This window comes from Zeus faber (genome assembly GCF_960531495.2).
Source record: "Zeus faber genome assembly, chromosome: 2".
Classification (NCBI taxonomy): Eukaryota; Metazoa; Chordata; class Actinopteri; order Zeiformes; family Zeidae; genus Zeus; species Zeus faber.
This window is the reverse complement of record NC_137189.1, coordinates 32,743,806-32,770,705: the sequence shown is the minus strand read 5'-3', so window position 1 is coordinate 32,770,705 and position 26,900 is coordinate 32,743,806. Positions and strand designations below refer to the sequence as shown.

At 44.3% G+C, this 26,900-nt stretch overlaps 2 protein-coding genes across 3 annotated transcripts; one reads left to right on the top strand and one right to left on the bottom strand.

Moving 5' to 3' along the window:
- Nucleotides 1-40: 40 nt before the first annotated feature.
- tgds (TDP-glucose 4,6-dehydratase) lies at nt 41-16,206 on the bottom strand. Of its 2 annotated transcripts, none has more exons than XM_080024613.1 (12): nt 16,068-16,206; nt 15,307-15,373; nt 14,251-14,319; nt 13,535-13,625; nt 7,163-7,311; nt 6,458-6,556; nt 6,265-6,324; nt 4,941-4,984; nt 4,605-4,770; nt 3,181-3,236; nt 1,941-2,038; nt 41-585 (listed from the first exon to the last, which is right to left on the bottom strand). In XM_080024613.1, exons 1-12 carry the CDS (start codon nt 16,112-16,114, stop codon nt 518-520), a joined length of 1,014 nt encoding a protein of 337 aa, XP_079880739.1. In that variant the 5' UTR covers nt 16,115-16,206; the 3' UTR covers nt 41-517. The 2 variants fall into 2 exon arrangements, with proteins under 2 accessions (XP_079880739.1, XP_079880740.1); XM_080024614.1 differs by having other exon boundaries at nt 7,163-7,308.
- A 271-nt stretch (nt 16,207-16,477) lies between these two features.
- Nucleotides 16,478-22,360, top strand: gpr180 (G protein-coupled receptor 180; the record flags this gene model as incomplete). Its single annotated transcript, XM_080023881.1, has 10 exons — nt 16,478-16,616; nt 17,389-17,532; nt 17,703-17,797; nt 18,124-18,229; nt 19,108-19,288; nt 19,705-19,754; nt 19,886-20,043; nt 21,071-21,268; nt 21,384-21,461; nt 21,587-22,360. 10 exons carry the CDS (start codon nt 16,478-16,480, stop codon nt 21,740-21,742), a joined length of 1,305 nt encoding a protein of 434 aa, XP_079880007.1. The 3' UTR covers nt 21,743-22,360.
- Nucleotides 22,361-26,900: the final 4,540 nt, after the last annotated feature.

Below are 26,900 nucleotides of genomic sequence, written 5' to 3'. Positions count from 1 at the left end.
TTTTGTGTCCCGTCCCCCCTCAAGAAACGATTTGGCTGCAAAAATGGGTTTTATTTCACTGAAAATGTAGGGACAGGTAAATGTGATCCACTCTGCGCAGTGTTGTGCACAACATCTTACAAATAATACCAGGACGTATGGAATGTACGTATTGTTAGACAACTCTGTACAAAAAATTATCAAATACTTTTCAAATGATATACTTTTCAAATGATAGTATTAAGAAAAAAAACCTAATTATCTTTTACTTTTATGTTTTCTTCTTAATACTATCATTTGAAAATATTACATTTCCATTGGCCAGCAGTTTATGAACTCTTCCCCAACATTCCCCTAGACATTCCAAAATGGTCTATGGGACTCCTGGAGTCAAAGAACCTCGAGGAGAAATATATAAAATATGAATTTTTCATGAATAAACTGTACTACAGTTAAGGTCGGAGTCTTCCGAGCTCTCAGCTCACAAATAACGGAGTGAAATTTTTTTTAAATTAAAATTCGAAAACCCAGATGAGGGTCACGGCTCAGGCATCTTCAAACTGGATGGGATCGGCCAGAAGTCCCGGTTGTTGTCGTACCACTTCACTGTTGGACAAAAAACAACGGTCTCATTAATCTGCGTCGTTTGGAGTAAATCTGTTATTTCCCAGGACACTGACTTCAGACCTTGAGACTGGATCGAGAGAAACCAATTAAAGAGAAGTTCATTCTACAAAGTGGCAACTCTGCAGAGGTCTGTCACTGTTCATACCAAATGTAAGCTCATACTGACCACAAAGTGTGATGTCCCTTTAAGTAAAATTCCATAATGAGCAGGATGAAACAAGATCAAGAGATTATTTGTCACATACATAAACATACGGTCATACATACTGTATATGCAGTGAAATGTCATGACACCTGGTGATTAAGCACAATAAGCTCTATAAGCTCTAAAAATACTAAAATGTGTGGAGCAAAATCAACTTCTACCTCTATCATGCAGAACGATAAATAATAATCCAGAACTAGAAAAGTACACTTGAGTTTTGATACTTCCACATAGACAGGAATACAGTAAAAGAGTTGCTATGGTAGCAGACAGTCCTTGTGTCTGATGAGGCATACCTCAAACTATGTTTAGACTATCGTCCAGCGTACATTAGTATAGCAGTAAAAAAACAAAAACCATTAAGGATAGTATGCCATTTATGATGCAGCATATTAATTGCGCTGCTGCAGCCAATATGAAAAGAAAACGGGCAAATGTCTGCTGGAAGTCAAAGAGAAACCTAACAAGAAGCTTACAGATGCATGGAGTTCTCAACTGGGTGTTTCACAGGTGGAAGGAGTTTAAAGCTGTAAGAGTTGTATGTATTTGAACTGTAGTTTTTATGTTAGTGCAGTTGATCATGTGGCCAGTGCGCCACGTTATCCCTCTTGGCTTTAGCGGTAAACCGCTGGCGACAGGGCGCTGCAAATCGACAGGCCGCCATGCATTTCAAACGGACCTCGGCCTCATCCAGCTGGCGGGCTCACGGCGATGAGGACAGTTAAGCCACTTTCAACTTTATGCGAACGAGCAGTTCCCTGGAAAATGGACGCTCGGACCACTACATTGTTCCTATTATTTTAATTGAAAAATGTTGATAAAATAAGGAACGTGATTTTATGGGTTTTTTTTCAACAAGGTCAAGTCTCTTCAAGACTTTCAAGGTGATATATATTTTGCCAAGTAAATACACTACTCCAATTTAATTAAAAATAAGTAGACACAGCCCCATCTATCTATATAATGTAGATTAAATATGGAAAAGGGGAGAGTTTTGAAATGTTTGGCGCACCCACGACAGCCAGTCGATTTTGAGCCGACGCGCCCACAAACTCCAGGCGCACAGAAGCCCCGTCGCCGGCGCTGTGACCGCAGCATAAGCGTGCGCCGCAATACTCCCCCTACGCACCTGTCTGCCGGACGCCCTCGGCCCAGGACACCTGGGCTCTCCATCCCAGCTGCCGCAGCTTCTCCGAGCTGATCGGGTAACGCAGCTCCACACACGGTCTGGAGAGGGAGGGAGGAGCGCGATGCATTATGCCATCACAAAATGAGCGTTTGATCCAAGACGGTCGGAGATGAAGGATGCTTCAGTGCACCCCTCAAGTTCGGGATGCTGTCATTCATTACCATGTTTACTTATTGTGTGTAATTATATTCTGCCAAGTTCTCTCTCGTCCACCTCTTTGGTCTCTCTTAGTCTTCCCTCATTTTCCTGTTTCCTTTTTGACCCCTCAGCATCCAACACTAAATTAAAAGTTTTGTGCTCACCGAGGAACACCCCCTTCACACCGCACCGAAAACCTGGTAACACCCGCTAACATCCGCCGTTTGTCACCAGTGGGAAAGGACAAACCCGGGTTTCCCCCCCCCCCTTTCGCCCCCTTTACCCGCAGGAAGTATCATTCCATAATTTCACATCCCATTTAGAATCCAAAATCAGAAGTAATTGACTTTTTTTTCCCGCCTGGGGGGACCGTGAGAGGTCGTGAGTGTGGGGATCGCACCGTGGGGAGCACGGCGGAGAACCCCCCACGCTCCTTGCCGCGCTCCGAGTCACTCCAGCACTGTCCCAAATTGGTCCCTGTTCGCTGCCGCCGAAGCACCAGTGCGCAAGTTTTTTTTGTTTGTTTTTTGTTTCCCAAGTATTACAGTTGTTTGTTTAAGTTGCAGTCTCCACTACCGTTTGGTTCCCAATCCCACTGGAACCACGAAACGCCCCTTTTGCAGCGTGTTCGTGACGTCGAACGTGACGCACCAGAAAAAAAAAATGTTTCTCCCGCCAATGGGAAAGGTGTCAATCGCCAAAATCAGCGGGGTGACCCGGGTATTTTAAATCCGGGTCAACCCGCTGATTTTGGTGTGAAAACGGTATAAGTTGATATTGAAGTCAACCATCTTAGTTTCCATCTGCCGTTACAAGATGGCGGCACTAGCTTAAGTGAGCACGGCTGCTGTCGGTGGAGTGACGCGAGGGACGTGAAACCGGGTGGACGTTATTAACAGACAGTGGGAGCGTTATTCAGAAATAATAGGCCGTTGATTCCCGCTACTGACCAATTGCCTCGGGTATTCCACAGAGCTGTGCAATGATACAAACAAGGGAAAAAAGGTGTGTATGTTTTTAAGAAGATGTCAGACCGACTTACCTGTCGGGCACAAACTCCAGCCAGTGTTTCAGCTCAGCGTCGGGAACATTTTTGACCTGGATGGCACAACGCGCAGATTTGAAAATGTTACGTTGCCGTTTGTCTCACTCCTACACATGTTTCAGTGGTTAAAGCGAAAGATCATTAAGGTGAGATCGGTCCAATGTCTCGGATTGTGAATGAGAAGAGACGCTGAAGAAAGGTGTGTTTAAAAAAATATATATATGTGTGCAAAGCAGGAACATACAAAAGAATATTGGTCACCAGGAAAAACAGACAATGGATCATGCTATAGTTTGGGGTGTTAAAGGGAGGAGAAATTATGCTCATTTTCAACGACTTCAGATAGGTCTCTGAGGTCCCCAAAACAATGTTTTTGAAGATTTTTTGTTGAAATACCACTCAATTATGTATTTTAGCCATTCTAACATTCGGTACCTCTGAACCAGTGGTTCTAAGCTAAGATCACTTCACTGGCATTGGGAGAAGAAAAGAAAATTAACATACGTGATGTACTGTATGTGCGCAGTATGTATTTTTTTTAAACAGTATATATGACCAATATTCTTTCCGGTATCTTAATTTAATTTCTCCCTGCAGTAACCCCATTTGAGAAACACTCATCTAAACCGCCCCGTTTCACTGGGCGCTTCCCTCCTGAGGCCTCTAGTTCTGTGAGCCAATGGGGTTCAGCACGAGTTCCGGGTTCGGTTGTATTTAGTCCGTAAACTTTCACTGATTTCACCTTATCAGTCCACCAAAATGTGTTTTGAGGCGAGAAATAAGCAACACAGTCTTCACCAACTCTTCACTCGCATTAGATCTACGAGTGGGGACACACGCTCATTATTTGACACTTTGGCCACATCTAATATAAACATCCGACATTGTAACATTATATACTGTATATGACAGAAAATAAGGAAAATCATAACAGGTCCCCTTTAAGTATATTTTTTTAAATTTAAAATACAAGACAGGTTGAGCGAAAATGTGCAGAGAATTGCACAAAATTAGCAACATCAGCGTTAAAAAAAGCTTAACAAAAAGTCAGAAAAAATAAATACATAAAATAAATAAAAACAAAACAGAATAAAAAATAAAGAAATAATAAATAAACAAAAAAACAAACAACAAATAAATAAAAAATTGCCAAATATACACAAATAGCCACAAAATACAAAACAGAAATAGTAAAATATATAAAAATATCCAGAATACACAAAATGCGATTCTATTATTGTTACTGTTATGGGTGTAAAGGGTGTAAATTTTAATGATAAATTATTGATAAATTATAGGTATTTACTAAGTTATTACATAGAGGTTGTTTGATTGCTTTCTCACACGAATTAAAAGAAAATGTGGTTAAAAAAAAAAAAAAAACAACAACCTCAAATTTGGGTTCTAATGTAGACGCTCACCATCTTGACCAGCTGTGTGGCCAGTTGCACGATGTGGACCTCGCAGCCTTCGCCCACGTTGTAGACCTCCCCCACACTCCCCTTCTCCAGGATGGTCAGGAAGGCCCCCACCGCGTCGTCCACAAACAGGAAGTGGCGCGATTTGGGGACGGTGCCGTGGATGGTGCTGTACAGCGACAGAGAAACTGACTTGTCAGTATGCGAGTTAAAAAGATAAATAAATAAAATAAAAAGGAGGCGGGCTGCCCGGACATCACTCGATCACGACTTTGAAATCCCAAAAGGGAGCGGGACGGTCGGCTTGTTAAAACGAAGGAAGAAGTAAACAAGCATCACCATTTGTTGTTCTCTTGCAACAGGGACAGAAATCTGGGAATGACCTTAAAAAAAAAAAAACACAAAGAAAAATATATTATGATAAATAATATATATACATAAATAAATATACATATTTTATTTTATTATAGATTGTTCTATTTACTTACTCCATTACGTTTTAGGAATCAGTTCGTTTCAGTTAGTTAGTCAAGTACAAATGAGGTTGCTATTGTGTTCAGTACAGTGGTGCGCAATACGTTGATCGCGATCGGCCGGTAGATTGCAAAGGAAGTGCGGGTAGATCAGGCCCCATTACATTATTTTATTTATTAATTTTTTTTTTAACCGATCTGACCATTTTGAATGAGCTCAATTTAGAGCTGCATGGAAAAGACAAAGCCAACATGGTGGTCAACATGATCAGTTCAGTAAATGCAACTTCTGTCCTCAAAGTTGCCGCGCCATACTTATTTATGCCAGTCAGCCTTTTCCCACATGAAGATTAGGTCCAAATAGCGTTCCACCATGACTGATGATCATCTGGAAGCCTGCCTGAGGCTGGCTACCAGCAGCTACTGTCCAGGCTATGCAACCCTGGCCGACTCCATTCAGTGCAAGTCATCAGAGTAAGGTAGTGACCATAAATGTATTTTATTGTGCCGTAAGGGTTCATGCAGTGCTGCAAGGTGTGCCAACATATATTGTATATATAAAGTATACTCAGTGTGTGTGTGTGTGTGTGTGTGTGTGTGTGTGTGTGTGTGTGTGTGTGTGTGTGTGTGTGTGTATATATATATATATATATATATATAGCATTTTTTTATGCAGGTAGATCATTTTCACCTGGTCATTTTAAAAGTAGCTTGCAAGCCGAAAAAGTGTGGGCACCCCTCGAATCTCTTGAACATATATAAATAATATATATGAAATATCAGAGGAAAGCGTCAAGTTGACTTATATGCGTGTGTCAAAGCAAGATTCCATCCACTTTCAGGACCCGCAATGGTGACCACTCAAAAGTACGGGTTTACAAAACTAAATGTACTATCTATATTTAAAGGTTTTTGCCATTGTTCGACCCGGGCCTTTATTCAAATGTGGGCTCCCAACTTTTAGAACCCGCTGAACATGTCTATCTCGCGGGACTTTGAGTCGACTTTGATGATGATGCCTCGTGGGATCGGATTGGGAGGTCAAAGTAAATCGGAAGTGCTGTGGCGATTCGACTCCGATATATGTGGTTACATTTTCCACGTTCCGTACACGACAGGAATTGCGAACGTGACCTTGTAGAAGAAGTGGAACAACAGAGCTGACGATGAGCTGTGAAATGCAGCCGCACCTTCTCGGTGAACTGCCTGGGACCGTAGACGTTGTTGCATCGGGCGACGATGACGGGAAACTGCCGAGGGTGACACACACACACACACACGCACACACACACGCACACAGTAGATAAACTGCAGGGTCCGTGTGTGTGTGTGTGTGTGTGTGTGTGTGTGTGTGTGTGTGCGTATGCGTGTGTGTGTGTATACCTTGTACTCGTCCCAGTAGGACCTGACCAGGTACTCTGCTGCGGCTTTGGTGGCGGAGTACGGGTTGGAGGGTCTTATGGGACTGTCCTCGTCAAACACCTGCACAGAGACACGTTATTCCCAAACTATTATCACCGGGGTATTTCAATGTCCGTCTGTGGGATTATTCTGTCACCAAAATCACACCTTTGATACTTTATTCTGCTGGCACTTTTAGGGAACAGCCATTTGATGTATTTGTGCGGTGTACATTTTTCCTCGGTTTGCTGTTTTTTTGGTTGGCGGGGTTTGGCAGCCGCGGTAGTTGTGATCGGTAAACTGTTGATATGGATAAACATTCCCAAAAACCACGAATCAATGGATCGGAAGAAAGAAAAGCAAGATTTCAATATATATAACTCTATTCCCTTCTATTTTGTACCCCCACTTTGTATTATCTTTTTAAGAATTATTTTAATTTAATTGTATTTATATTATTCTATTCACTAACTGCATTACGTTTTAGGAATCAGTTCGTTTCAGTTAGTTCAGTTAGGTAGGAATTAGGTTAGCTATTATGTTCCGTTGCATAATCTCCGGGTGCGTTGCAAAGACATTTCACTAAATATATGTATGAGCGTATGTACTGTATATGTATGTGACAAATAAACCTCTTGAACTCCATTGAATTTAATCGAAACAACAAATGTTGGAGTCGAGGCCGACCTGGCCCCGGCTGCTCCCGTAGACCTCGTCGGTGCTGACGTAGACGAAGCGTCGCGGGCGGCGCCGCGCTTGGTGGGCGGCTCGCAGCAGGACCCTGGTCCCCTCCACGTTGACACGCTGGAACGTGGATGGAGACAGGAAGGACGCTTCTAAAAGCAAGGAGAAAGTGCGGCAGGGGAGGAGGAGGGGGAGGAGGAGGAGGAAAGGAGAGGAAATGTTAAAAACAGTAACTCTGTGGAGGGGAATCTTCTAGTTGGCTAAATGCCAATCAATAAATGTCACATATTGATGCCTGTGAAAAACCAAACAGTCCAAAAAAAACCCCTGTATATTGTATTATGTCTTTATATTACAGTTTTTCTGTAACACTGGTACTTGAGCCACATCCTCTAAATGAGAAACCAATACCCTGAACTAATTCTCGAAAAAGCAAGATCATTTCCTCCTTTACACTCAAGATTGCAGTTCTAAACTGCACGCACACACACACACACACACACACACACACACACACACACACACACACACACACACACACACACACACACACACACACACACACACACACACACACACACACACACACACACACACACACACTCCTTGTGTTCAAAATGCTGAACTCTTTATCAATCAGAGCTTTACTGTGACAAAAGGGCCACAGGCGAGCTCTTCTGTTTGGCAACAATGGATGCCAACATCGGAGAGAGCGGCACAGCGAGAGGAGTGAAAGTAAGAGGAGGAGGATGGGGAGGAGGAGGAGGAAGAGCAAGGACTACTCAGGAGGTAGAGCAGGTCGTCTAGTAAGCGGAAGGTTGCCTGTTTGATCCCCGGCTCCTCCTGGTAGGGTGCTGATGTGTCCTTGAGCAAGACGCTTAACCCCCTAACTGCTCCCTCTTGCCTCTATATAGCAGCCCACTGCTCCTAGATACATCAGTTACTAGGATGGGTAAAATGCAGATAATGCTAATTTCCCCGTTGTGGGACTAATAAAGGTTTAATTAAAAAAAAGAAAAAAAAGGGAGAGCCATAAGCTCTGATGAAATCCATGCCACTTGGGTTGACCATGTTGTCAACCATGGTGGAATAATGAGGGAGGCCAGGCAGAGAGTACAACCAAACTTGAGCAGATTCACAGCAGCTTCCATCATCCGGACTTTCCCAAATGAGAATAGGTAAGAAATCTACTTTCTTTACAGTATTGTAGTACTGCATATCAATACAGTACTCAATGATTACTGTATACAGTACATTTTTATATTATTTGTTCTGTATTTAGAACACTTAACACATCCAACTTGTGTATTTTCCATTCATCCTAGTGTTTAACATTGAGCACATCAGTGTTCAGCTGGTTCTTAGAAATGTCTTCATATGATGGTGATGTCATTTCAACACAAAATACCATTTTGAGAAGAAAACATAACATTGTTTTGAATGTATATTTTCATTTTGCAGGAAATTTGTGGAGTTTCGCCTTTTGTTTGTATGTGTTTGTGTGTGTGTGTGTGTGCGCGCGCGCATGGAGTTCTGAGACTATGTTTCCAGAAAACGATTGAAGAAGAACTGTCATCCTCTTCATTCAAGGATCCAATCCTATCATACCGTATGTTTTCATCAAGATAAAGACATGATCCGATTTTTGTATTATTTTATCATATTAAATCATCACATCGATTGTTTGCATCTATCCATTGTGAATTGAACTCGCTTGTGGCTGCAGTTTGAGATGATATTATTGTATGAGCCTTCATGGATGACCTCACAGTGACAACAACAGCTGTACCAGGAGCCAGGTGGATCCTCCAGGGGTTGGAGCGCATCATGGCGTGGGCACGTATGAGCTTCAAACCTGCAAAGTCAAGGTCCTTGGTTCTAAAGAAGGGGAAGGTCATAGACAAATTCCACTTCAGGCTGGGAGTACATCAGATTCCAGAGTCACTCAGAAGCCGGTGAAGTGCCTAACTTGTAGCCTGAATGACAGAGATTCCATCAAGGCAACCAGTGCTGACCTGGAGGGCTGGTTAAGAACGGTGGACAAGTCTGGGCTCCCTGGAAGATTCAAGGCCTGGGTTTACCAGCATTGAATACTCCCAAGAATCCTCTGGCCTCTGCTCATCTACGAGGTCCCCATGACTGTGGTGGAAGGCTTTGAGCAAAAGGTGAGCAGTTATCTACGTAGATGGCTGGGATTGCCACGCAGCCTGAGCAACATTGGGCTGTATGGGAACACCAATAAGCTCAGGCTCCCCTTCAGCTCAGTCAGGGAGGAGTACATTGTGGCACGGGCACGGGAACACCTGCAGTACTCTGGATCCAGAGATGCCAAAGTGTCTGGAGCAGGGATTGTTGTGAGGACAGGGAGGAAGTGGAGGGCAGCCGATGCAGTACAGCAAGCAGAAACACGACTGAAGCACAAGGCTATCCTAGGAACAGTGGCGCAAGGCAGAGCTGGACTTGGGAGCCTTACAGCAACCCGATACGACTGTGCCAGCGGAAGGGAGAGGCAGAGGTTGGTGCAGGAGGAGGTGCGAACTTCAGTCGAGGAAGAGCGAACCAGCAGAGCAGTGGCCATGCGGCAGCAAGGCGCCTGGATGAAGTGGGAGCAGGCGATGGAGCAGAGTGTCACCTGGAAGGATATCTGGCAGTGGAACCCCCAGAGGATCAAGTTCTTGATCCAGGGGGTCTATGATGTCCTCCCAAGCCCATCCAACCTGTGCAAATGGGGCAAAATAGAAACACCTGTATGTCCCCTGTGTTCCAAAACAGGGACACTGGAACACATCCTGAGCAGCTGCTCCAAGGCGCTAGGTGAGGGTTGGTATCGATGGAGGCACGACCAGGTCCTCAAATCAATCGCTGAAGAAATCATTAAGGGGATCAAGGGCAGCCGAAACACCCAAGCCAGAGCCAAGGCCATCCACTTTGTCAAGGAAGGACAAAGGGCCTGAAAAGACACCAAAGAACTGCTCTGCTGGTTTGCTCTCCACGGCCCGAGACTGGGTGATGACAGTTGACCTGGAGAGGCAGCTGAAAATTCCACCGCACATAAACCAGTGCAGATTGAGACCTGAGATCATCTTGGTCTCAGAAGCCACAAAACAACTTTTCTTGCTGGAGCTGACGGTTCCCTGGGAGGAGAGGATGGAGGAGGCTCAAGAAAGAAAGAGGGAGAAGTACCAGGAGCTGGTGGAGGACTGTCGGAGGAACGGCTGGAAGACCAGATGCATGCCAGTGGAGGTGGGCAGTCAGGGATTCACGAGCCACTCCCTGAGCAAAGCCTACGGCACACTAGGCATAACAGGTGCCAACCGGAGAAAGGCCATAGGCAACAACGTGGAGGCAGCAGAAAAAGCCTCCAGATGGCTCTGGTTGAAAAGGGGAGAGCAGTGGTTGCAGTGGGTGTAGCATGGTACTTGTACACAGGCCGGGATTTGATCACCCCGGTCGGGTCGCCTGGAGGAGGATGTCTTTTGTAAGACCCGAAACACCCAGTGAATCCAGGAAACAACACTGACGATGTGTCCAAGTTGTGCATCAGTAGGTGTATTGTTAACTATAATGCGTTTATATTTATTATATATAATGTATTATATTTGAATATTTGATGACAAGCAGGTGCGTCATCCAGCGGTTCGCAAAGTGTGACTCAGTGCGTCGTCCAGAACGTCCACAGAGCCAGACACACAGGGTGTTCGTCTCTGGGTGAAATACAAAACAAGTGAAGTGATAGATCAGGCCTGGCCAACCCGCGGCTCGCGAGCCTCATGCGGCTCTTTGGCTGGTTTCATGCGGCTCTTTCACATAACAAGCGTCAAAAACTCAGAAAAAAAAAAAGCGCAGCCATTCATTCCCTATTGTGATTATAAAATCGCTATGATATATCACTCGTTTTCCACCGCGGATCACTTCCTCATTTACTCAAAGCGAACAGCAGCAGGAGTCATGTCCCATTAACGCCTGTTTTATTAGTCCAAATGCCGCGTTTACACCAAAAGCGCCGGGGCGGCGCGCCTCCATACAAAGTCAACGCGGCATTAGGACTAATAAAACACCAAATAAGATTCAAAAAAATTTGGAAGTTTATTTTCAACACTATTGACATGGTTAGTAGTCAACATATAAGATGGATCGGCCGGTGAATTGCGTTGCGTATCGAACATCTCCGATGGAGAACTGTGAAGGCTGGAGGGGTGTGTGTGTGTGTGTGTGTGTGTGTGTGTGTGTGTGTGTGTGTGTGTGTGTCGCGACTCGCGAGCTGCAGGAGGAGGACCGACTGAAAGCTGCTTTAAGGGAAGGGACCATTGAGTTCTGGAGAAGTGTGCCAATGGAAAAATGCCCCAATGTCAAACGGGCTGCGCTTAAGATACTGTCAATGACACCCATGTGAAAGAATTGCTTTGAGTGGCAACAACGGAATTCAAGCCAGATTTGAAGAGCATTGTTCAAGACAAGGAATGCCAGAAGTCCCACTAAGCAACATGCATAGTAAGAGAAAAACGCTATTGTTAATTATTATATTTTTGTTTGTGGACTTGGTTGAACTGAGAGGTATACCGCGGAAACGCAGTACTTTCAGTACTTACAGTACTTACTTTTTTTTTTTTCAAAAATGTGGCCAGGACTCCGGAACACCTAGTCCCAGGTATATGTGGATGGCCAAAGCATCAGATCATGTATGGTAGGCAAGAGCCAAAACTGATTCTTAAAGGTTAGGGTTTAAGGGACACTATTGAATAAATTGACCCAACATGAAAAAAATACATCCTTATCATTAAACCCGAAGTCCAATTCCCCCCTCTATGAATAAATAAACAACAGTACTTTTTGAACTGAGAGTTTGTGTGTGTGAGACAGTGCACACAATGTTATATTTTTGTTTGTGGACTTGGTTGAACTGAGAGTTTGTGTGTGTGAGACAGTGCACACAATGTTAATTGTTGAAAATAACTGGCCTGTGGTCTTAGTACTCCATCCATCCATCCATCTTGAACCGATTATCCTTAGTCGGGTCGCGGGGGCTAGGAGTCAATTTCTGTCATTATCATGTTGGTGTGTGACATTTACAATAAATCTGGTTGAGCAGAGGTCTGTGTGTGTGTGTGTGTGAGGAAGGGATGGGGTGATGTTCATGTGTGCCCATGTGTATGATGTGGCTCTTTGCAGTAACACAGTAAAAAAAGTGGCTCTTAGTCTCTGACTGGTTGGCCACCCCTGTGATAGATGGTCACTCTGACTGCGGGTTAATAAGTAGTATTTGCGTATTTAATGAGAAACGCGGTTCCTCGAAACCGCTTTTCCCTTTAAAAATGGCTTCTCCTGGTAGAGGTTCATGTCACTTTGAATTGTGTTGTTTTTTTTTTTAACTCACACAGGTGGTTCTAATTTAATATGCAAATATTTACTATTTATGAGTACATTCTTAGTCTTTCTTTCTTCCCCAGTCAATTGGTAATACTTGCATATTTATTGAAAAATACCCGTGTAGGTTACAAAAAACGTAAGTTAAAGCAACCTCAATGGTTCCCAAGCAAAAAGGTTCCCTTGGGGTGGATGAAGGGTGTCCAACCAAGACCGAACGTCACTTTTAATGACGTCACTTTTTAAAACTGTTTCAACCGAGCTTTGACTCCTGGGACACTTCCTTGTCCTGGCAGATGCACTCCAACTCCATTTTCTCTTTTGCTAAATGTTAAGGTCACTTTGAATCACAGTTTGGCGACTTCAGCAGCTTGTTTGATTTTTTTTCTCCCTGAATTTTTTATTTTTAGTTTTAAATCGAAATCATCGGGTCTATTTTATTTCGACACAGAGTAAAAAAATATTGTGATAATTATCGTTAACGTTATCGTCCCCCAGCATGAATCAAAATTGTGCTTCGAGGAAATTATTTTCACCGGAAATTAGGAGCGGAGAAATTTAAATATGTCGGACTTGAACAGATTTTCCCGTTAAAAAACTGGTAATTACCGGATAACGGAAACTCTGACCACCACCCTACACCACTATCCTGTTAAACGATAAAAACATCACAAACACACTGTGCTTATTATTACTATGGTCTTTAAATAGTTAGTGCTGCAAGACTGGTAAACGATTTGTTCGTAGTGAACATATCTTTTAAATAACTCAGGAGCCACTTCGGCAAAACGAGTGAATCTTCGACGCACCCAGTGGAAATAATCACTAAGGACTAAAGGCCAAGGCACTTGAGATAATTCTTATTGAATGTGACTGATTTACATGTTGCACTCCATCTAAATATTATAGGATAAAATAACTCTGACAGAATTAAATGATTCTTGGGAGAACTCGACTCGGAGCCGAACAGACTCTTCTGAATCAGACCCTGGAGTGGAAAGCCTTTCTTACCGACGTGGGTTTTGGCAGCCAGGTGGAAAACTATGTCGACGCTCTCTGTGTCGAAGATGTGCGCAACCAGACACTGGTCACACACGTCACCCTGTTTCAAAAGGAGAGAGGGAGGACCCGATTAATGCGACACAAGCGGGCGTGGCCTGGCGCCATTCCTCCAAAAGTACGATCCCGCCAAAGACCGACTAATAAGCGTCTCCTCGTTCCAAAATCTGTCCTACTCCATGGAAAGGTATTGGAAAAGTACCAAACAGATCTGGTCTGCTTTTGCATTTTTTATAAGAGTACTGACTGATGTCCCTCTCCTTGGTGTGTGTGACCAATATAACCTGACATGATAAATACACAGGACACACACGCCACACGTTTCAGCCAAAACCTTGTGCTTAGTACCTCGGCTTGTCCTGCTATCCGGTTCGATGCCTTGAAAAAACCTCAGATACCACATTTGAAATATAAACTGTCATTTCACCCCCTGCTTCATCCCGCTGTCTCTACAGGACAGTTGGCAGGGACTGCACCATTACTCGTGAAGTAGTGTGCCACTAAAACTACAAATCTAGCTCAGCATCCTCCCTGCACGTGGCATTTTTGCACTGTGAAATAGAGTTTGTGATTCAAATCTAAAAAAAAATCCCAGTCAAATTGATTAAAATCCCAGCTTGTGTGAAACACGGGTTGGGGGGTGGGACTGGAGATAGATCAGTTCTCACCCTGATGAAGGTGTAGTTTAATTTGTCCTCAACACTCTCCAGGCTCCGGGGGCTGCAGCAATAGTCCAGCTGGAGTGATGGGGGGGACAAATGTTTTAACTCACCGAAATGTAAGTGTGTGTGTATTTATTAATATATACACACACACACACACACACACACACACACACACACACACACACACACACACACACACACACACACACACACACACACACACACACACACACATATATATATATATATATATATATATATATATATACACACACACACACACACACACACACACACACACACACACACACACACACACACACACACACACACACACACACACACACACACACACACACACACACACACACACACACACCTATCAGCCACAACATTAAAACCACTGACAGGTGAAGTGAATAACATTGATCGTCTCTTTCCAATGTCACCTGTAGAGGGGTGGGATATATTAGGCAGCAAGTGAACAGTCAGTTTTTGAAGTTGATGTGTTGGAAGCAGGAATAATGGGCAAGCGTAAGAATCGTAAGCGTAAGAAGAAAGTTAATGCTGGTTAATGCTATGATAGAAAGGTGTCAGAACACACAGTGCATCGCAGCTTTCTGCGTATGGAGCTGCGCAGCCACAGACTGGTCAGGGTGCCCATGCTGATTCCTGTCCACCGCCGAAAGCACCTACAATGGGCACGTAAGTGTCAGAACTGGACCACAGAGCAATGAAAGAAGGTGGCCTGGTCTGATGGATCATGTTTTTTTCTACATCACGTGGATGGCCGGGGTTAGGGTCTGATCCGATGGAGCATCTGTGAGATGTGCTGGAACAACAAGCCTGATCCATGGGGGCCCCACCTCGCAACTGAAAGGATCTGCTGCTCAAGTCTCGGTGCCAGATACCACAGGACACCTTCAGAGGTCTTGTGGAGCTGTTTGTCAGAGCTGTTTTGGCGGCACGAGGGGGAGCTACACAATATTAGTGGTGGTTTTAATGGTGTTTTTGTTTGTTAAAGAAAGACAATAAAAATGGGGAGAAGGCATATTTAACCATATCCAGGTTGATGATCCTCCAATCGGGGTGTTTGTTGACCAGGTCGCAGACCAGGTGGGAGCCACTGGAGGATCGAGAGGAAACCGCAAGTTATTCCACAGAAAATCTCTTACAGCTTCGTTAGATTATTGGATTATGGCTGAGCTTTTGCCGCACAGGATCCTACATATATTTGCTTTTCCACCACCCACAGTGACAGGGAAATGTCACTCCCATCACACGACTACGTATCGGGGATTTGGATATAATGCACGCTAACATTAAAGTTTGATGTTGGAGAATTGGATTACTTTGCCTCTTTTTTTTTTTTCTTAAGAATAAAGATGTTATATGTGGTTTAATTACTGAAGTTGAATGACTTATTAATGTGAAAGATCAAAAGGCTGGGCTGGGGTCAGCGCCAAAATGGTGAAGCTACGGGATAAAGTGATTCTCAAAAACCAAAAGAACAGCAGCAAGATTCTTCCATCATTTTGGGGGTGAATTGAACATAATAAGAAAAACTAAAAACTTTTAATGGCATTTCCCCCCCCCCCCCTTAAATCTGCCCCCTGAGCACTAGAATGAGCCATAAGAAAAGTAGCGCCCTGGTGCGAACTAGATCCCAGGCGTCACTAAAGTTACAGTAATTGAATGAAACGTAACGGCGTCAAACAAAACAAAATGACGCGACGCCATAGCTGTACCATAGTGAACGACTGTTTACTCGTTGGACACCAGGCTGCCGCCAATTCTGCTGATGGGTCGCCCCAACTCACATAAAGCCCGAACCTCCGGTGACCAAGACGTTCGTGCTGAATTCCATTTTCTCGCCATCAACGCGTCAGCCCCGCTCCGGGCGTTCCGCGACGGACATTCGCCTCCCTTCAGCGCGGCAGCTGCGCTACACAAGTAACGACAGTCGCCGGGCGTTTTACGGCAGCGTTGACACGTAGGAGGCTCGGCCGCCGCGTTTGGCCTGTGCGCCCCCCCCCATCCTCCCTCTGATTGGCTCCGGCAGTGTGACGCGAACGCGGAAGTCGTCCTCCGATAGGTCACCCTGTCACTCGGCGTCAGCGGTGCCGACCGGGCATCACCTCGGCGTTCTGTGCGCCGGTTCGTTTATTCACTTGAGTCACTCAACGCTCAAGTTATTGACGCCTCGGACCGGAGGGGGTGGGAAAAAAAAATGTATTATTTAATAACCGCACTTGTCGCTTTTACATCCTGCCCGCCGGCTGCATTTGGAAAAACTGTGACGGGGCTCTTCAAGAGCGGAGTGGCGAGGGAGCGGGATGGGCAGTTCATCACCAGATTCATGTACCAAGGTAACGCTGCGGCGACGCGCGGGGCTCCGGTGAATTCAACCGCAAGTTGCCCAGCGCGACACGGGGCCGAGCCGGACGAGAGCCGCGCTCCGCGCCCGCGGCGACCGGCACCCTGACCCAGATTTGAAGGATCGGTCGCGGCCAGGGCTGACGTCATCGTCCGATCGCGATCGCTTGAGCTTGATCGCGATGTTTTTGTAATATCGTTTGGCTCTGCGAGCGTGCGTTTCCATCCAAATTCCACAGAGGTTTCTTGTTTTGTTTTGTTTTGTTTTGTTTTGTTTCTAAGCCAGCGTCCCATTTGTGAATTGAGCCCATTTGTTGTAACAAATAAAATGCAAGTTTGGTGCATTTGGTGGAAATTAACCTGACTTTTTATGTTACAAGGGTCAACGTCAACAAATCGCTCCTCTTTATATGGGGGATGTGTGTTGTTATTATTACATGGTTTTAGGCTTATTTTATGTGGCGTAAAATTACCGGATCGTTCATCTCTCTTATTTGTGTGACAATCGCTCGTCAAGTATGATGTCATGATCTTGACACTACTCAGGGATTCGTTGTGTGATGAAGTGGACAAAGTCTATGAGGGTCAACTGTGTTGTCTCGTCGGTTTCAACGAGATGAGAGCGCAAGTAAAATGCCAAATGGCCTCGTCTGAAAACGTTCCTGAAACTGTTGGACATCATTCCCGCCGGCAGAGATTTTTTTTTTTTTTTTAATGTTCCCTCAACCTGCCCTCTTCCCCTTCCCCTTCCCTTCTGCCCTCCAGGAGATAAGGGCTTGGTGGTGTGCCGACTACCCAACGCCCCTCTCGCCGTGGAGAAGGAATCTCGCCTCCTGATGTACCGGGATATGGACAAGGGCCTGGACAACCTCAGCTGCTCGGAGCGACTGGCCAAGGCGGATCTCACCAGTACGTGTCGTACCGATACAAACACGCGCACGGAAAGAAGCCGCCAGGAGTTCTCAACCAAATAAATGAAACCCCTTCCCTTGTAACCGTCCTGCTTGCATCCCAGCCTTACTGTCCTGCCCTGATCCTCTTCTTGTTTCTCCCCCTCTTCCCCCTTTTGTCTTGGCAAGTTTCTCTCACTTTGGAGGAACATAACCAGACGATTCCTCATCAGGCCTCGCCAACGGCCTGGCAAGCCCTCTACGCAGACAGATACACATGTCAGGTAATCCGACAATTACAAGTAATGCTGGTAATAGTGCATACATTTACATTTGTATTGTTGCTGTTGATGGGGATTGTTGATTAAGGGATACTCCAGTAGTTTGGCTAGATAATAACGTCGATACAAAGGTCCTCCCTGTGCGTCCAGTACTGAGATAGCGACGGGCTGCGTGCTAACTGTGTTAGCTCAGTGCATGGCTGCAGAGGGAATCAACTAGCCTAGCCCCTGTGAAATTCAGGACATCCACCTTCGATCGTCTCAAAAGCCGAGTTATTTAAGCGATCGATTTAGCGTCTTACTCTGGTGTCTTGCTCCGTGCACTGCAGGATGGAGGGCCCATTCCGGCTCAGAGCGACCTGAGTTTCACCGTGCTGCTGTTCAACGCCGACGCGGCAGGAAACCCGCTGGAGCACTTCAGCGCTGATCAGACCGGTGAGAAAAGGCCGCGAACAGACGTGCACAGGGATACCATACGATACAATTAATACAAGCCATACAATTCACCGTACAATTGATACAAGCTAGTGTATTTTCAAAGATCCAATGAGAGTATGAGAATAATCATGCTTTTCATGCCTATTTTGTGGCTCATAGTGCAGTGCAAAATGACAGTAGGTCCTATTTATTCAAAATAGCAGGATAACTGTTTTTGCTTAGCTGAATCTTAAACTTTTGCATTTGACCCTATGTAACACTTCAACTTCAATATCAGGTTATGAAATATCTTATTTAAGTTTTTGTTGGAATATTCTGACATTATCCAAAATGCACATGGATGCTGTAAAATATAAATTTGGTCATTATAGCAGCCGAAGATGAAAAAACATCAAAACGTTTCCTACTACTCAAGAGGAATAAAAACCCACTATACAACTTCCTGTTTCTAGCCTTTTTGGTGAGCGTGGATTAAGCCAAGAGAGCCAATATGTGCAAAAGTTTAAAAAAAAAAAAGATAAAATGGTGTGTGTGTGTGTGTGTGTGTGTGTGTGTGTGTGTGTGTGTGTGTGTGTGTGTGTGTGTGTGTGTGTGTGTGTGTGTGTGTGTGTGTGTGTGTGTGTGTGTGTGTGTGTGTGTGTGTGTGTGTGTGTGTGTGGTATACCACACAGAGACTGTCTGAAATGGAGATTTAACATTTAAAGCTTAAGTGTTTGGGACTGCACTTAAGTACAGTGAGAAACAGTAGCAGTGAAAAATGAAAAATGGCCAACCTATCCTTTAAAGATATCTGTTAATAGAGAAAGGATAATACAGAAAATATTTGACTTTCTCGCTCTCTTTCGCTCTCTCTCTCTGGTTCCCTCAAACCCTAGGGCTCCACAGTTTCTACTTCCTGCTGCTCCTGGCCTACTTCCTGGCTGCCTGTATCTACGTGCAGCCCCTGTACCAGGCATTGAGGAAAGGCGGCCCCATGCACATGGCTCTCAAGGTGCTGTCAACTGCGCTGGCGCTGCAGGGTGGCTCCGCGCTCTGCAACTATGTCCATCTGGCCAGGTGGGGAAAACCAAATCCATGAAATATAATAATAATAATAATAATAATAATAATAATAATAATAATAATAATAATTAACTTTATATGTACAGAACCTTTCATACAAATCATGCAACTCAAAGTACTCTCCATGAATAGAAGGTCATCAAATAGTAATAAGCAAAAAAGCAAACAAGCAAAATTAATTTCATAAAATTAGTTCAATTTTAAACTCATTTTCAGATTTGGGTCATCAGTTTTGATGTTGAAAGATAACTATTATTCCTCAGTGAATAATTTTCAGTCATTGTTTGTCTTGAATTATTGGTCTTGGCATTATTAGTCTCGAACTGCTTTTCCCACTCGGTTACCAAATGGTTCTGCCTTTTTTTAGTTTCCTGTCTCACGGCGCGTCCTGCCTTTGTACTCACGTGCAGGTATTCAAGGGACGGTGTGGGACTTCCACTGATGGGCGGCTTGGCAGAGTGTAAGCCCCTCAATTTATTATTTAGAATTTGGAACCGTCAGGAGTCAGTGTCGGTGATTTAGCAACGAGATCCTCCAAGATAAAATTGTGTGACTTGAACTGAGGTGGATCCCTCCTTCTCTCCTGTGCAGTCCTGGACTCTGTGTCCCAGGTGTCCATGCTGTACATGCTGCTCAGCCTGTGCATGGGCTGGACCCTGAGCCGGGGCCGCAAGCCCCAGTCCAGACCCCTCCAGTGGGACTCCTCGCCAGCCTCCACCGCCGTCACCATCGGGGGAGCGCTGACGCAGGTGATCCGGGCTTTTGGAATTCACTTTCTTCACTGTTTGTCTGTTTGGGGGAAAATGCTTACAACCATGGACAGCAGGAAAACTGGGCATAGTGTCCGTGATGTCAACCGTTTGGTTCCTGAAGCAACGGTTTTTAAGCCTCGATGTTTGTGTTGACGCTCGCTCGTCTTAGCAGGACACGGAGCCAGAACTTCCTAAATTTATTTGGGGAAATGGAGTTCTTCCAGCAGCTCGGAATCGAAGCTGCAGTGGGCAGGATGTCGGGGCCCAAAGGGCTTATAAGGGAACATCTGAGCATAAAACATGGTTAAAAATAGACAGGAATAATAGTCAAGTAAATACGTGATTTGACGCCTCAACCTTCACTAAAAGTATAGGATCACAATTGCACTGCATTGAAGCACAGTGAGGAGCTGAAGCAGATTAGGTTTCTCAATAGTAAAGCTTTCATTGAGGTTATAAATGATGGGAGCATTTTAATTAAGGCCTGGGTTGAAAAATAGTGAACCTATCGTTTAGTATAATACCCAAATCCTTAAGTATTATAACCAATAAAAATTATAATAAAATATGATAAAAGTACTCCTTATAATGTTAAGACAAGAGCATGAATACACTGCATTAATATAGTGCCATTCTGGCATTCATATTATGCATAATGTAAACTATAGAGTGGATCACACTAAAATGTATAATCAAGAGTAAAATGCTGTTTCACACCAAAATTAGCGGGTTGACCCGGGTTTTTTAAACCCGGGTCAACGCGCACACCGGTGGGGGCCGGCACGAAGCGTGGGGGTTCTCCGCCGCGATCCCCACACTCGCAACATTTCCCGTTCCCCTATGCGGGAAAATGTGGATAAGTTCTGATTTTAGATTCTAAATGGAATATGAAAAAATGATGGAATGATACAGGGATATTCCTGTCTATGAGGGACCAAGTCCAGAGTGCAAAGGAAGGTATTCTTCTACTATCTCCTTACTCCTTTTTTGGCTTGTTGTTGTTGACGTGGTGGGTCTTTCTCAGGGCTTCTTGCTGCTGTGGGAGCAGTATTCGGACGCCTGGGCTGATCACCGCAGCTACCACGCCCAGCGCAGCCTCCCCGGCATCCTGCTGATGGTGCTGAGGGTCGGCCTCGCGCTGCTCCTGGCCTCCGTCCTCTACCAGATCATCTCCACCGAGAGGAGCGCACTCAAGAGGGACTTCTACCTCAGCTTCGCCAAGGTGCTGGACCTCATAATATGAGGTTATATTCTAACCACTACAACTGCCAAGTCTAAGTCATGTCAGTCTAAGCCTTATCACTGAATTTTTTCTTTGTTTCTTTGTTTGTTTGCAGGGATGTTTTTTGTGGTTCCTCTGTCACCCTGCCTTGGTCCTCACCTCTATTGTCTTAAACCAGCACCAACAGGAGAAGGTCGGTGTGCAAACCAACACTTTATGCCAGATCCTTTTACATTGATTTCTTACTTTTTTTTTTTCCTTTCCTTTTGCATAAGATTTTAAACTGACTGGTTCCCTCCCTCCCCTTCCCTCTGTAAGATGGTGACCATTGGAGTGGTCCTCTTCCAGTCCATCTCGGTGGTCATCCTCTACCAGCTCTTCCTTTCCCGCTCGCTCTACTGGGAGGTTTCCTCCCTGTCGTCCGTCTCGCTGCCGCTCACCATGTCCAGGGCCAACACCAGGGGGCGTTACTGAGGTGTTACTGACCCCCACCCTCCCCCGAGGCATGGAGCCAACGCTAACAGCCATGGACTGCAAGAAAAATGTGTCTGTAACGTCACCCGTTGGTTTTCTGAGGAGACAATTTGCAGCCTTGAGTTTGGGTTTGCACTCGCCACCATCTTGGTCGGAAACTAAGAGTCTTGGTGGGCTGGCGTGTAAAAATCACCAGACCGTCGGAGGAAGGAAGAAAACATAGCCACCTTGATGGAATGCAAATGAGAGACCATGTCAATCAAGGCAGCTACACCCCCAGAAGTCCCCCTTTTCAAGCCTTAACATCCTCTTTGAAAGTCACAACAAGGCACCTATTACAACTTAAGCTATATATTGAGACCCTCGAGTCTGGAAAGGCTGGATTTCTGGCGAGAACTTCCATCCGGTCCGAGGCTTTCCAAGCATTATCTAGAGGCCCTCAGCCAAACTTCACTTTAAGGCACGTCTACATTGGCTTCAATACTCTGCTATGTTTAAAAACTCATCACTGGGGCTACATTTTGGTTTTCAGAGGGGGTGAAGTGGCAAGTCAAGGTCACTTGCGGGGCTGGGCAAGGGGGTATGACACAGAACAAGATGACACTGCCAGTCAGTGCCAACCAGTAGTGAGCTCAATGCTGTGGCGCATCGGAGCCTCTGAAGGACACGACACAACAGTGTTATGCACGTGAGTCACGACACGCTCTGAGGCTCCGTTGCATGTATCCTCAGAGCCACCGCAGGGAAATGTCGACTGCAACGCCCTACCTCTCATGGTTTGTAACGTTCAGAGGAATTATAGGTTGGACCGATGGATGGATGTGGGCGCTAAGTGGCTATTTCCTTTGTAGCTGAGCATCATTAAGCGAAATAAAAGAGGCATGTTCTAAAGTGGGGAGGAAGTAGCTTTCGAGGAGCGTCCCTCAACTTCCCCCGCCGACTGTTTCAGACGAAGCCAAGCGTGGAAAATTAGAGAGGCGTTTCTTCATCAGGGGATTTCACCTGGAAATTAAAAAGGCGCCAAACAGCTTGTGTTGCAATTGAGAATCCTGTAAGGGATTCATTCACTCCTGATTATTTTTTTATTTATTTGTTTTTTGCTGGGGGTTTTTTGTTGGGGTTTTTTTGGTACGTTACGGACGACATTAGAGTTAAATTCCTTGTATGTGTGAAATTGAAATGGAAAATTTGATTTCCACAACATCCTTATTCTCGAGCTGGACAGTGGCCATGACTCATATCTGTAAGCCTCCATTAACAAGCACCAGATTTATGGCACAAATAATAAGAGGGTCGGGTGGAGTTCTGTGAGACATTTTCTGACTCAAACACATTGGAGTCAAACATCTGAAGACTTTGAGCACAATCCAAGCCTAAAATTAAAAAGCATGCGTAAATTATGCATTTCCTGCACTACAAGTCGGGATAGGAAATGATAAAAGTCTGAGGAATATCAAATCCAAAGTATTGAGCCAAAACAAGAGTAATGAAATAAATCCACGGCTATATTCTCAATGATTGATTTGTAAATATTGTGACTATTTTTATATGTGTGTTGTTTTTTTTTTTTTTTGTTTGTTTTTTTTTCAAAGCAGATATACCGTGGAAGTGGAGTATCCATTGCTGTACATGTCTAAAGGTTTCATGTTGGGTATATTTTTTTATTTCACTGACCACTTTGTACCTCTACAAAAAACCAAGCAAATGCAGACTTTTTGACTCAAAATACAGTGGACTTTTACTTTTCGAACCTGGAAGCTCAACTGCTGCTATCATCACTTTACCCGGTAACACATGCACATTACATTGTTATGTCAGTGCCCCGATACAAATTTAGAAATACACACACACACACACACACACCACAATCAAAGTCACATTTCATCATCAGATTAATCATACTTGAGTGCTTGATTTTCAAATTGATTATGGAACTATGCATATTTACAGTGCAGTTCATGCTATGATTGTATCATTCTACGGCCACCAATATTTAAGATGTGTTTGTAGTCATGTGTGCACAGAGGTGGAAAAAGAGTGTATGGCGAGGATATACTGTACAGGGAGTGGAACACAAGCATCACATTTTATTTTCTACTGCAGTTCCCATTTTCCATCACATATACTATTAATACTACACCGTAATGCTCCCTCGATCTCACTTCTGTATTTAATCAAACATTTGAATGAATAACTGGCAAACAGCTGGAGTTGGTTGGTGTAAAATGTGAGTAAATGGTCACAAGTGGAGAGAGATTTTCCTCTTTTCTCTCTATATTTCTGCTCAAGTGCTCTAAATGTGCAAATCTGATTAAAACTATTTCTGAAACTCAAGCCTAAAAATGAAATTGTTTTCAGAATTAGGAGATTCAAGTTTCAAGATTTTTATTTGTCACATACATATACATACTTTCATACATATATGCAGTGAAATGTAATGCAACGCACCCGGTGATAGCACACAATATGTCCTAGGAAAAAAAAAAAAGGAAAAAATTCCTTTCTAATAGACTGACTAACTGACTCCTAAAACGTAATACAGTAAGTTGAATACTTATAGAATAAGATAAAAATATATAGAATAAAATACAATAAAAAATAAAATGGAATAGATAGAGGGAATATGCCTATGTATATACAGATATGTGCATTAAAGTGGCATGTGAATGTGAATAGAGTGAGGTAGTGTTTGGGATAATACAGCAAAGTATACAACAGTACAGCGCAGCAATACGGCATCACGAACAAGCCTGAACAGTGATACAGTATGCGGTACAGTATGCTACATACAGTACAGTAGGTAGTGGAGCCTAGTGTATGGCTCAGTGAGGACCCCTGGTGAGGTCAGCATTGACAGTTCTTATGGCTTGCGGCAAAAAACTCCATCTCAGTCTCTCTGTTCTCGCTGTGTGACTGCCGAGGCGCTTGCCTGACCGCAGCAGCTGAAACAGTCCGTTGTTGGGGTGATGAGGATCCTTCATGATCCTGCGGGCTCTGCTACTACACCTGGTGTATAGCTCCTGCAAGGGGGGGGAGGGTAGTTCCAGTGGTACGTTCAGCTGAACGCACCACCCTCTGCAGGGCCCGCCTGTCCTGGGCAGTACAGTTCCCAAACCAGGCGGTGATGTTGCCTGTCAGGATGCTCTCCACTGCTCCAGAGTAGAAGGACTTGAGGATCCTCACCGAGACCCGGAATTTCCTCAGCTGCCTGAGGTGGTAGAGACGCTGCCTCGCCTTTCTCACCAGAGTGTCTGTGTGTACAGTCCATGTTAAGTCCTCTGTGATGTGGACTCCCAGATATCTGAAGCTGCTCACCCTGTCGACAGAAGTCCCATTAATCCACAAGGGCGCGTGCGTCCTCGATTGTGATCCACGCCTAAAGTCCACAATCAGCTCCTTGGTTTTGCTGACGTTCAGGTGGAGGCTGTTGTCCTGGCACCAGAGTGACAGGTCAGCCACCTCCTCGCGGTAGGCCTTCTCATCGCAGTCGGTGATCAGGCTCACAGGGGGACCTGACCGCCCTTTCATGCAATGCAATGTAATGTAATAACGTAGTAATAATAGTATTTTTACCGTCTTATAATATGTATAATGTTTTTTTTTATGCAATTCCTTACTTGATTATTGGGATTTGATTTAATGAATGAAATGCCAAATGTAGAAATCTGGCCGTAGTACGCACGATTTTAAATAAATCACAATGATTACGTTAGTTCTGTAAAAAATTATGAAAGTGTAAAATAGAAATCCCGATCCGGATAAGGTATTAAATTCGTAGTAAAATAATGCGTAAATGTTATTCTAATATCGCCCAGGTCGACTGTTAAAATACAAAACATGTAAAGTCCAAAATTGAAGGTCGTCACGAACAGGATTCGAACCTGTGCGGGGAAACCCCATTGGATTTCGAGTCCAACGCCTTAACCTCTCGGCCACCGTGACTACGCATGAGCACATCGACAATTGGTCTAGTATTGAATGATTTGGCTAATGTGATTTAATGTAACGGACAAAAATCTCCTTTTTGGGGGTCACCAAAATGTGCCACATCCAGTTAACTGGAGAACTGTCAGTGGCAAAAGGATATGTAGTAATTCATAAGCTTAATTAGTAAAAAGGTTCATTTAAAAATATTTATATACTACAGGTACTCCTCACTTAGCAATCGAGTTCCGTTCCTAGGACCAGGTCGTTGAGCGAATTGGTCGATAAGCGAGGACCCGCGTTATTTCACGGTAGGGGGGCGTCTGAGAACAGTGATGAGATGAGATGTATATTGTGTGTATAGTATATAAAGGGCGGCACACCGCGGCATTGCATAATACAAACTCGTCAGAGAGCTGGTTGTAAGTCCGAACAGTCGTAAAAAAAAAACAGGTAGGTCATTTACTGAGGAGTACCCATATATAAACACTTCTATGTACCGTATACGGCCGTATACTTTGGCAAAAGCAGACAGTCCTTCTCGGTGTACCAATCAACGAAAATGTTTCGAAAAATCTTCTGCCCAATACCTCGGCGGAGGTTTACTAAAGCCCAGGTGCTGGTCCAACATCACTTCACATTCCTAGAGCCTTGCAAAGTTTGGAGGCCACAAACCGCCGCCATCGTGTCAACGAGCCCTCAAACATCCGAAGATGACGTGACGTTGAGTGACAGCGTGAGGGCGTTTGTGTAATTCACAAACATACCTAAGCATTATACGTAGTTTCCAATCATAATGTATGGCCGCCCAGCTTTCCGACATAGATGTTAAATGATAAGGGAACCATCTGCGCATGCGCTTACCCAAAAATCGAATGTATGTTGTGCAAGTCGAATATTCTTAACTACGACTACTACTACCTATTGCTCTTTTTACGTTTTCTAGCTTGTAGAACTCACAAACTTGTACGGTTATTTTATCAAATCGATCCAATATTTCATATTTAGTTACATTTATTTAGCTTGAATTACACTTTATAAGAGTCATTCAAGGTAATTGTGTTGTGATGTTTTTCCTCTACATGCTCTTTCCATGTTTAGTGGCGGGGTCCGCCTTTCTGGGCAAGAATGGAAAGCATCTACTCAGTAAATGCACACACATTCAGGGATGTAGTCGAGACAATTCCAAGTCAGACTTTATTATTTAAACAGCTCAGTTCACTCACATTGAAAA